General features: G+C 44.5%; 1 protein-coding gene across 1 annotated transcript in view; it reads left to right on the top strand.

Annotated features, from left to right (window-relative positions):
• Positions 1-6448, top strand: part of LOC126426574 (speckle-type POZ protein-like) — a 32906-nt gene extending 26458 nt beyond the window's left edge. The window contains exon 3 of the mRNA XM_050088472.1: positions 5980-6448. Coding sequence (XP_049944429.1) covers positions 5980-6448 — 469 coding nt within the window. The remainder of the gene's footprint in view (positions 1-5979) is intronic.
• Positions 6449-12258: the final 5810 nt, after the last annotated feature.

Below are 12258 nucleotides of genomic sequence, written 5' to 3'. Positions count from 1 at the left end.
TTTCTGAAAGTATTTGTATGGAGTGTAGCCATGTATGGATGTGAAACCTGGACAATAAATAGTTTAGACAAGAAGAGAATAGAAGCTTTCGAAATTTGGTGCTATAGAAGAATGCTGGAGATTAGATGGGTAGATCACATAACTAATGAGGAGGTATTGAATAGAATTGGGGAGAAGAGGAATTTGTGGCACAGCTTGACTAGAAGAAGGGATCGCTTAGTAGGACATGTTCTGAGGCATCAAGGGATCACCAATTTGGTACTGGAGGGCAGCATGGAGGGTAAAAATCGTAGAGGGAGACCAAGAGATGAACACAGTAAGCAGATTCAGAAGGATGTAGGCTGCAGTAGGTACTGGGGGATGAGAAAGCTTGCACAGGATAGAGTAGCATGGAGAGCTAAATCAAACCAGTCTCAGGACTGAAGACCACAACAACAACATCTCATAAAATGGTTTTGAAGGAATTGTGGGTAGAAACAGGGTTTCGATGAAGCGGTGTTCAACAAAAACTAGATATTAATTAAGTGAATGATTGTGAATATAAATATACGGAGGTTTTCATAAAAGAAGTTATTTAGGAAGAGTAAGCAAAAATAGAAGTAGGACAAAAAGTTAATTTGCGGCTCAGAAGTGTCGATATGGCTCGTTTTAAGTGTCTGATTAAATATAACTTGATTTTCTTTTGGATGTATTTTTCGTAGCTTTACATATGTAGTGACCATTTAAAATTCGTACCTCTTTGAGAGTGTAAACCGGTCTTTCTCCTTATTGCAAGCAGCTATCTTAAGATGCCTCAGCACACCAGCAGACCTGACGCAATCTTTCTTTGTCACTGACGTTTCCACCTTCGATTTCTAAACACTGATATCAAAGTCTCTTCCACGTGGTACATGCGAATATCAACAATTAGGGAGCAGAGTCAGTGGGCGACTGTGGCTTTCTTACTGCAGAGGATGCATATGAGAACCTTCCGTGGTAGTGCTTGTAGCCAGATCTCCAGTTATGCTCAGATGACCTAGTCTTCCGGACGTGATGGAAATGGAGACGTATGCAGCACTGCGTGCCCCGCCAGTTGTAAACAATGCCGTGCATCTTTTGGGGTTATGCAAGTGTCGTAGGTCATGATTTTGATTCTTCGTGCTGTTTCTGCGTAACTCCATCCTAATGTTAACTTTTCTTTTTATAAATCATCGACCGTATGTAGGTTTGTAACTACTTTGGCCATTAATTTCAAGTGACTTCTCATTTCCCGATCGAGGTTTCAATTACACTACTGGCCATTAAAAATGCTACACCAGAAACATGACGTGCTACAGACGCGAAATTTCACCGACAGGAAGAAGATGCTGTGATATGCAAATTATTAGCTTTTCAGAGAATTTACACAAGGTTGGCGCCGGTGGCGACTTCTACAAAGTGCTGACATAAAGCGTTTCCAACCGATTTCTCATACACAAACAGCAGTTGACCGGCGTTGCCTGGTGAAACGTTGTTGTGATGCCTCGTGTAAGGAGGAGAAATGCGTACCGTCACGTTTCAGACTTTAATAAAGGTCGGATTGTAGCCTATCGCGATTGCCGTTTATCGTATCGCGTCATTGCTGCTCGCGTTGGTCGAGATCCAAAGTCTGTTAGCAGAATATGGAATCGGTGGTTTCAGAAGGGTAATACGGAACGCCGTGCTGGATCCTAGCGGCCTCATATCACTAGCAGTCGAGATGACAGACATCTTATCCGCATGGGTGTAACGGATCGTGCAGCCACGCCTCGATCCCTGAGTCAACAGATGGGGACGTTTGCAAGTAAACAACAATCTGCACGAACAGTTCGACGACGTTTGAAGCAGCATGGACTATCAGCTCGGGGACCGTGGCTGCGGTTACCCTTGACGCCTCATCCACAGACAGGAGCGCCTGCGATGGTGTACTCAACGACGAACTTGGGTGCTCGAATAGCAAAACGTCATTTTTTTCTGATGAATCCAGGTTCTGTTTACAGCATCGTGATGGTTGCATCCGTGTTTGGCGACATCACGGTGAACGCACATTGGAAGCATGTATTCGTCATCGCCATACTGGCGTATCACCAGGCGTGATGGTATGGGGTGCTGCTGGTTACACGTCTCGGTCACCTCTTGTTCGCATTGACGGCACTTTCAACAGTGGACGTTACATTTCAGATGTGTTACGACCCGTGGCTCTACCCTTCTTTCGATCTCTGCGAAACCCTACATTTCAGCAGGATAATACACGACCGCATGTTGCAGGTCCTGTACGGGCCTTTCTGGATACAGAAAATGTTCGGCCGCTGCCCTGGCCAGCACATTCTCCAGATCTCTCACCAATTGAAAACGTCTGGTCAATGGTGGCCGAGCAACTGGCTCGTCACAATACGCCAGTCACTACTCTTGATGAACTGTCGTATCGTGTTGAAGCTGCATGAGCAGCTGTACCTGTACACGCCATCCAAGCTGTGTTTGACTCAATGCCCAGGCGTATCAAGGCCGTTATTACGGTCAGAGGTGGTTGTTCTGGGTACTGATTTCTCAGGATCTGTGCACCCAAATTGCGTGAAAATGTAATCACATGTCAGTTCTAGTATAATGTATTTGTCCAATGTATACCCGTTTAAAATGTGCGTTTCTTCTTGCTGTAGCAGTTTTAATGGCCAGTAGTGTAGAATGCTCTATGTTGGAGAGAGAGGGAAGGAGATGATGGACAGAGATTAGACTGGGAGGAAATGACAGAGAGGGGGGTGGAGCAGAGGGGCAGAGAGAGGAGTGTGGAGGTGATGGAGAGAGATTAGTGGGAGGAGGAAATGGCCAGTGACAGGGGGGAGGAAGAGAAGATGACAAAGGGAGGAGCGAAGAAGAGCAGATGACAAAGAGAGGAGAAGGAAGAGATCGCCAGAGAGAGAGGGGGAGGAGGGGATTAGGACATATATACAATTCCCACATATACTTAGTAATAGTGAAACGTTGCAGTGTTAGATAGCACAATGACATTTTTATATGAGCCTGTTGTCACTCCCAGCTATCATCAGATGGAACATATTGTCATATTTAACACCAGTCGAGAGAGAGAAAGTCACAAAATGAAAAATATGAAAAAATTGTCAACAGTTGCGAAAAAAAACTTTAAACAAAGTAATTTATTTCGATACTGTCCTCAGTATTTTTCTGACTACCTGATGAGCTTATCTGATTCACACTATTACTTGCTCAGAATTTTTAAATACAATAATACGTCAGGACAACCAGTTATACGTAGAACTTAATTTTTACTGACACTGCATTATTTTGGACTGAATTATTGTTCTTAATGCAGTTCGCATCCGCGTATATTTTCAGGGAAACTGTGGAGAAAGCGATAAGAGATAGAGAACTTTGAACATTCTGTAACACTCCCTCATACGGGGTTAAGAGTGTGGTTGGTTCTGAGCACTATGGGACTTAACATCTATGGTCATCAGTCCCCTAGAACTTAGAACTACTTAAACCTAACTAACCTAAAGACATCACACAACACCCAGCCATCACGAGGCAGAGAAAATCCCTGACCCCGCCGGGAATCGAACCCGGGAACCCGGGCGTGGGAAGCGAGAACGCTACCGCACGACCACAAGATGCGGGCGGTTAAGAGTGTGTCCGTATTCATACACGTGAGTATTCTTCAACCAGACCGCAATTCGTTCATCATACCTGATGACATCTGTGGAAGGAATGCCAGTCAGCAACTGCTTTGTGTACTCTGTCCTGCCACAGTGTCCCAGGTTGTAGAAGGCAACTGTCCTTGGTTTGCACCATGGACACACTCCCTAAGCTTGGTGTAGCTGCCAGTCCCAGTAACCTCAACATGAAAAGCAGAATCTGCTCTCATTTTAGATAACGTATGTGGCTGCTTCAGCAACAGATTTAAGGCATCAACCTCTCCTCTTCTTAGCCGGTCGGAGTGGTCGAGCGGTTCTAGGCGCTAAAGTCTGGAATCGGGCGACCGCTACGGACGCAGGTTCGAATCCTGCCTCGGGCATGGATGTGTGTGATGTCCTTAGGTTAGTTAGGTTTCAGTAGCTGTAAGTTATACGGGACTGATGACTTCAGATATTAAGTCCCATAGTGCTCAGAGCCATTTGAACCATTTTTTCTCCTGTTCTTAACAGTCAATTCTAATGAGAAACACACAGAACATAGACTTCCAGTGACTCAGCCATGCAGAACATGTGTTGCACTGGACCAGGAGTGTTTTTGCATTGGAAGCAATGGTGTGACAACGAGGAGCTAATTCAACAACTGGACCATTTTTCTGCCATATGAAGGAACTGTCTTTAAATCTGTAGAGATGTAATTGATTTCATAAGGAATTGCTGAATCCAGAGGGCTAGTGTTGTTGTTGTTGTTGTTGTTGTTGTGGTCCTCAGTCCTGAGACTGGTTTGATGCAGCTCTCCATGCTACTCTATCCTGTGCAAGCATCTCCCAGTACTTACGGCAACCTACATCCTTCTGAATCTGCTGAGTGTATTCATCTCTTGATCTCCCTCTACGATTTTTATCCTCCACGCTGTCCTCCAATACTAAATTGCCACCGAGCGAGGTGGCGCAGTGGTTAGACACTGGACTCGCATTCGGGAGGACGACGGTTCAATCCCGCGTCCGGCCATCCTGATTTAGGTTTTCCGTGATTTCCCTAAATCACTCCAGGCAAATGCCGGGATGGTTCCTCTGAAAGGGCACGGCCGACTTCCTTCCCCATCCTTCCCTAATCCGATGAGACCGATGACCACGCTGTCTGGTCTCCTTCCCCAAACAACCAACCAACCAACTAAATTGGTGATGCGTCGATGTCTCAGAACATGTCCTACCAACCGGTCCCTTCTTCTAGTCAACTTGTGCCACAAACTCCTCTTCTCCCCATTTCTATTCAGTACCTCCTCATTAGTTATGTGATCTACCCATCTAATCTCCAGCATTCTTCTGTAGCACCACATTTCGAAAGCTTCTATTCTCCTCTTGTCTAAAATATTTATCGTCCACGTTTCACTTCCATAGATGGCCACACTCCATACAAATACTTTCAGAAATCACTTCCTGACATTTAAATATATACTCGATGTTAACAAATTTTTCTTCTTCAGTAACGCTTTCCTTGCCACTGCCAGTCTACATTTTATAACCTCTCTACTTCGACCATCATCAGTTATTTTGCTCCCCAAATAGCAAAACTCCTTTACTACTTTAAGTGTCTCATTTCCTAATCTAATTCCCTCAGCATCACCCGACTTAATTCGACTACATTCCATTATCCTCGTTTTGCTTTTGTTGATGTTCATCTTATACCCTCCTTTCAAGACACTGTCCATTCCGTTCAACTGCTCTTCCAAGTCCTTTGGTGTATCTGACGGAATTACAATGTCATCGGCGGACCTCAAAGTTTTTATTTCTTCTCCATGGATTTTAATACCTACTCCGAACTTTTCTTTTGTTTCCTTTATTGCTTGCTCAATATACAGATTGAATAACATCGGGGATAGGCTACAACCCCGTCTCACTCCCTTCCCAACCACTGCTTCCCTTTCATACCCTTCGACTCTTATAACTACCATTTGGTTTCTGTACAAATTGTAAATAGCCTTTCGCTCCCTGCCACCTTCTTAGCTACATTAAATGTAAGTTTCAGTGGAGGTCCACGATTTGTTGACAATACCTTGAGGTCAGAGGAAATCGTTGTTCGGAATGAATAATAGGAGAATGCGAAAACTGAATAATTTGGAATGTAGGAATTTTTAGTAGAAAGTGGGTGAAGGCTATGATGAGGAGTAGTTATATATGCACTGAATATCAGACTTCTGTATCATAGAAGGGAGATTTCTAGATTTCAAATTTGTTTCTAGGCAGATGTGTATTCAGAAATGCCCGCAGTGTATCTTATGTATAGTTTTCTTCATTTGGAGCATGTATTTACAGAACGCTAATGTTTTGTGCAGAACCCTTCCGGCAGAAGAGAGAAGCAGAAGACTTATCCAGGCAGCTAAGTGGGGGGAAGTGGAGGAGCTACGGGCGCTGCTGGCGGCAGGTGCGAACGTGGCGGCGAAGGACCTGGAGGGCCGGACCCCTCTGCACTGGGCGGCAGAAAGAGGACACGTCGAGATGTTGAGGAGTCTGGTTGAGGGTGGGCCAGATGTGGGCACCAGGACCGTAAGACAAAACGTACCTCGGGCCGACATTTTTTTTCGCCCTCGACCTGTGATGGGTTCTGATGGACCCAACACCAGGGATAGGTATATGAGGACGCCTCTGCACTGTGCAGCAGAGAACGGACGCACGGAGGCAGTGGCTTTTTTGCTTGAGGTCGGAGCCAACAAGGTGGCCACAGATAACTATGGGAGAACACCCCTGGACCTGGCCAGGCAGAACAGCCACCAGCAGCTGATAGACATTCTATCACGGAGATAGCAGTCCTACAAACATATGTATACTGAAATACGTAACTCTTCATTATATGACTTCATTATTTTAAAAATAAAGAATATGAAAAAGTTAACTTGCGGTCATTCTCTTAACTCCTCAGTACACATACAGGGTGTTGCAAAAAGGTACGGCCAAACTTTCAGGAAACATTCCTCACACACAAATAAAGAAAAGATGTTATGTGAACATGTCCGGAAACGCTTAATTTCCATGTTAGAGCTCATTTTAGTTTCGTCAGTATGTACTGTACTTCCTCGATTCACCGCCAGTTGGCCCAATTAAAGGAAGGTAATGTTGACCTCGGTGCTTGTGTTGACATGCGACTCATTGCTCTACAGTACTAGCATCGAGCACATCAGTACGTAGCATCAACAGGTTAGTGTTCATCACGAACGTGGTTTTGCAGTCAGTGCAATGTTTACAAATGCGGAGTTGGCAGATGCCCATTTGATGTATGGATTAGCACGGGGCAATAGCCGTGGCTCGGTACGATTGTATCGAGACAAATTTCCAGAACGAAGGGGTCCCGATAGGAAGACGTTCGATGCAATTGATCGGCGTCTTAGGGAGCACGGAACATTCCAGCCTATGACTCGCGACTGGGGAAGGCCTAGAACGACGAGGACACCTGCAATGGACGAGGCAATTCTTCGTGCAGTTGACGATAACCCTAATGTCAGCGTCAGAGAAGTTGCTGCTGTACAAGGTAACGTTGACCACGTCACTGTATGGAGAGTGCTACGGGAGAACCAGTTGTTTCCGTACCGTGTACAGCGTGTGCAGGCACTATCAGCAGCTGATTGGCCTCCACGGGTACACTTCTGCGAATGGTTCATCCGACAATGTGTCAATCCTTATTTCAGTGCAAATGTTCTCTTTACGAATGAGGCTTCATTCCAACGTGATCAAATTGTAAATTTTCACAATCAACGTGTGTGAGCTGACGAGAATCCGCACGCAATTGTGCAATCACGTCATCAACACAGGCATTGTTGGTGATGTCTTGATTGGGCCCCATGTTCTTCCACCTACGCTCAATGGAGCACGTTATCATGATTTCATACGGGGTACTCTAACTGTGCTGCTAGAACATGTGCCTTTACAAGTACGACACAACATGTGGTTCAAGCACGATGGAGCTCCTGCACATTTCAGTCGAAGTGTTCGTACGCTTCTCAACAACAGATTCGGTGACCGATGGATTGGTAGAGGCGGACCAATTCCGTGGCCTCCACGCTCTCCTGACCTCAACCCTCTTGACTTTCATTTATGGGGGCATTTGAAAGCTCTTGTCTACGCAACCTCGGTATTCGTGCTCGGATTGTGGACGGCTGTGATACAATACGCCATTCTCCAGGGCTGCATCAGCGCATCAGGGATTCCATGCGATGGAGGGTGGATGCATGTATCCTCGCTAACGGAGGACATTTTGAACATTTCCTGTAACAAAGTGTTTGAAGTCACGCTGGTACGTTCTGTTTCTGTGTGTTTCCATTCCATGATTAATGTGATTTGAAGAGAAGTATAAAATGAGCTCTAACGTGGAAAGTAAGTGTTTCCGGACACATGTCCACATAACATATTTTCTTTCTTTGTGTGTGAGAAATGTTTCCTGAAAGTTTGGCCGTTCCTTTTTGTAACATCTTGTACATGACTACTTCAGTAACAACACAACAATAGCGTCAATGAGAGATACTCATAAATAACTGTAAGTAACCTTCCGTTTGAGGAAACAATCTGAGAAGTATCTCTGGAGCAACCTTTTCAGAACTGAACAACTGCTGAAAAATACTGCTTCCAGAGCCAATATACACCAGGTCTCTGCCTCATACTTGAGGTTTTCCGTGGCATATAAAATGTTCTGACGAGCTCTGATATGCTGCTGGGTGGTGTCTTCCAGGGTCACAGATATTTCTATGGGTAAACACCAAATCATTTGAAATTAAAACTTAAAACAGTCTTGATCGCAATCTTCTTAAAATATTTTAACAACGTATTAATTATATTTTAACAAAATATTAAAATATTTTAACAAGATTGCGATCAAGACTGTTTTACATTTTAATTTTAACTACTTTTAAGATCGGTGACTATATTTTCAAAAATCTTATACCGAATCATTTTACACACAAATGAGGAAATATCATTGATTCTCGAAGACATCACTCGGCTGCATCTCCAGAAGTTGTTTGAACCAATCCTATACATCATCTGATTATAGGTAAGTACTTGGTAGGAGCGTGTACGGCCCTATACTAAACTAGCATAAGTTGCACAACACCGAGGTTACTGCTGTATTAGAGCTATATGGCTTCACTGCATTTTCAGTTCCATTCTCAGACAGAATTTAAAAATGGTTCAAATGGCTCTGAGCACTATGGGACTTAACTTCTGAGGTCATCAGTCCCCTAGAACTTAGAACTACTTAAACCTAACTAATCTAAGGACATCACACACATCCATGCCCGAGGCAGGATTCGAACCTGCGACCGTAGCAGTCGCGAGGTTCCGGACTGAGTGCCTAGAACCGAGACAGAATTTACTTCTATGTCTCCGGTACAGATGGTGCGATAGTTTGTGTGTTTAATTACAGAGCAATACAAACAACACATCATGCGTATACCATCTCGTGTTGTGTTATCAGTCTGTGTTTGATTAAAGAGAATCGAAGAATCACCTCAAGACATTCATTTCCCACACGGCTGTGATGCTGCTGTTACGAGACTTATTAACGTTTGTCAGGAAACATGGACGTTCACTGTCACATTACAGAACGCCACAACAACGCTACCTCCAGTTCCCACTACCGAGCGAGGTGGCGCAGTGCTTAGCACACTGGACTCGCATTCGGGAGGACGACGGTTTAATCCCGTGTCCAGCCATCCTGATTTAGGTTTTCCGTGATTTCCCTAAATCGTTTCAGGCAAATGCCGGGATGGTTCCTTTGAAAGGGCACGGCCGATTTCCTTCCCAATCCTTCCCTCACCCGAGCTTGCGCTCCGTCTCTAATGACCTCGTTGTCGACGGGACGTTAAACACTAATATCTTCCTCCTCCTCCTCCAGTTCCCACTACCTGTCCTAGAGCAGGGCCGGGCAAATACCGCGCTGGCAGCCCCCGCTCAGCAGCACCCCGCCGCCTACTCGCCCGGCCACGCACGTCACTGCACCACGCGGACCCACCCGGTCCCTTCACTTCCCGTCGTTCCTATTGTCTTTCTAGACGTCGCGTTCGGTGTTTGTGATAACACAGAACTAGTGGGTCGAATATGGCTCAAGAGGAGTTAAAATTGTTGAAACGAAAGTCCTTTGAACCCAAACCCGCTAATTCACAGTGGCAAGAAGATTTATTAGACTACTGGCCATTAAAATTGCTACAGCAAGAAGAAACGCACATTTTAAACGGGTATACATTGGACAAATATATTATACTAGAACTGACATGTGATTACATTTTGACGCAATTTGGGTGTATAGATCCTGAAAAATCGGTACCCAGAAGAATCACCTCTGGCCGTAATAACGGCCTTGTTACGCCTGTGCATTGAGTCAAACACAGCTTGGATGGCGTGTACAGGTACAGCTGCCCATGCAGCTTCAACACGATACCACAGTTCATCGAGAGTAGTGACTGGCGTATTGTGAAAAGCCAGTTGCTCGGCCATCATTGACCAGACGTTTTCAATTGGTGAGAGATCTGGAGAATGTGCTGGCCAGGGCAGCAGTCGAACATTTTCTGTATCCAGAAAGGCCCGTACAGGACCTGCAACATGCGGTCGTGCATTATCCTACTGAAATGTAGGGTTTCGCAGGAATCGAATGAAGGGTAGAGACACGGGTCGTAACACATGTGAAATGTAACGTCCACTGTTCAAAGTGATGTCAATGCCAACAGGAGGTGACAGAGACATGTAACCAATGGCACCCCGTACCACCACGCTAGGTGATAACGTCAGTATGGCGATGACGACAGGCGCTCCTATCTGTGATGCAGCGTCAAGGGTAACTGCAGCCACGGTCTCAGAGCTGATAGTCCGTGCTGCTGCAAACATCATCGAACTCTTCGTGCAGATGGTTGTTGTCTTGCAAACGTTCCCATCTGTTGACTCAGGGATCGAGACGTGTCTGCACGATCCGTTACACCCATGCGGATAAGATGCCTGTCATCTCGACTGCTAGAGATACGAGGCCGTTGGGATCCAGCACGGCGTTCCGTGTTACCCTCCTGAACCCACCGATTCCATATTCTGCTAACTGTCATTGGATCTCGAGCAACGCGAGCAGCGGTGTCGCGATACGATAAATGGCAATCGCGATGGGCTACAATCCGACTTTTATCGAAGTCAGAAACGTGATGGTACGCATTTCTCCTCCTTACACGAGGCATCACAACAACGTTTCACGAGGCAACGCCGGTCAACTGCTGTTTGTGTATGAGAAATCGGTTGGAAACTCTCCTCATGTCAGCACGTTGTATATGTCGCCAACCCTGTGTGAATGCTCTGAAAAGCTAATCATTTGCATATCACAGCATCTTCTTCTTGTCGGTTAAATTTCGCGTCTGTAGCACGCTATTTTCGTGGTGTACCAATTTTAATGGCCAGTAGTGTATTTATTTATTTCATTAACAGCACAGAGTAACCCACGGCCTTGAAATGTAAGGTGTGTTGGATGCTTCTGAATCCAACAGCAAACACTTGTCAGTATTACAATGTTATTGGTATATAGTTGTTAATGCTTTTTTTAATAATGTAGAGAGCATGATATAAACATTTCTCTAAGGTTACAGCGAATTGAGTGCTTAACAGTTGTTATAATGGTTCTATACAATTTGTTTCTGCCTAGCCGATGAGAATATAATTTATACCTGCAAATTTCAATGAAAAATAAAAAGAAAAATGTAATACAATGTGTGTGGTGGAAATAAATTGCAATACGTATAGGGGAGTGGTATACTGTTTCTGGATGTGTAATATATCCTACGTTGCATGCTGGTTGGTTTATACCTATTTCAGGTGAGAAGTTCTCGGTAGAACCTTCAGCTGTTCTCACCTGAAATGGTTTCTAGATATGTATGTTTACTGTGTTTCTGTGTATTGGTATATTACTGGGAGTGTGGCAAGTCAGGACTCTACATGATATTCAGCAGCTGTTTGTTTGTCCTATCGTTGATAGTTGCGGTATATTCTATGCGATACCTTAGATACACACACCTGGTATTATACAGATTACATACTGACTATCTGATAAATGGAATACATGAATTTTAGCTTCACATGAGAAATACACTTACGTTTGTAAATTTGTTAGTAGAAAAAGAATGTAATTCGTTGCTACTTGAGCGCATTATTCCTTAAATAACTTAACACATTACATTTTTACTTTTATACATTCTTTATACAGAAAATACATTTGATGTAGAAAATTAATTCATTGTAGCTTTAAATAGAGAAGAGAATACACTTCTGTCTGCACACAACAAGACCAGCAATACATTACTGCTTGTGTGCAGTATACTTTAAACACTCTGCAATATGTCGTTGGGGAGCAGGAGCCTCGGAATAAAAGTTCTTCGAGCCTTCTCCTCCCAAGCGACGTTATGTTGTTACCAAAGTCTCAGTTTGTACTGTCGGTGTTTGTTTGTTTTATGATTGTCACTGCCTGTTGTGTTGTTTGTGACTGTGTGGTGGCATGCAGTGTCATGTGTTGTCGGTGTGGATCCCTTACGTGTTGATCCCTTCCGACTCATGTTCACTTAGTGTGTTGGTTCCTTGCTCGGTTTCGGAATCTGTCGTCG

Source organism: Schistocerca serialis, chromosome 11 (genome assembly GCF_023864345.2).
Source record: "Schistocerca serialis cubense isolate TAMUIC-IGC-003099 chromosome 11, iqSchSeri2.2, whole genome shotgun sequence".
Taxonomy (NCBI): domain Eukaryota; kingdom Metazoa; phylum Arthropoda; class Insecta; order Orthoptera; family Acrididae; genus Schistocerca; species Schistocerca serialis.
Note: the sequence above shows the minus strand (reverse complement) of the source record. Positions and strands in the feature narration are given on the sequence as shown.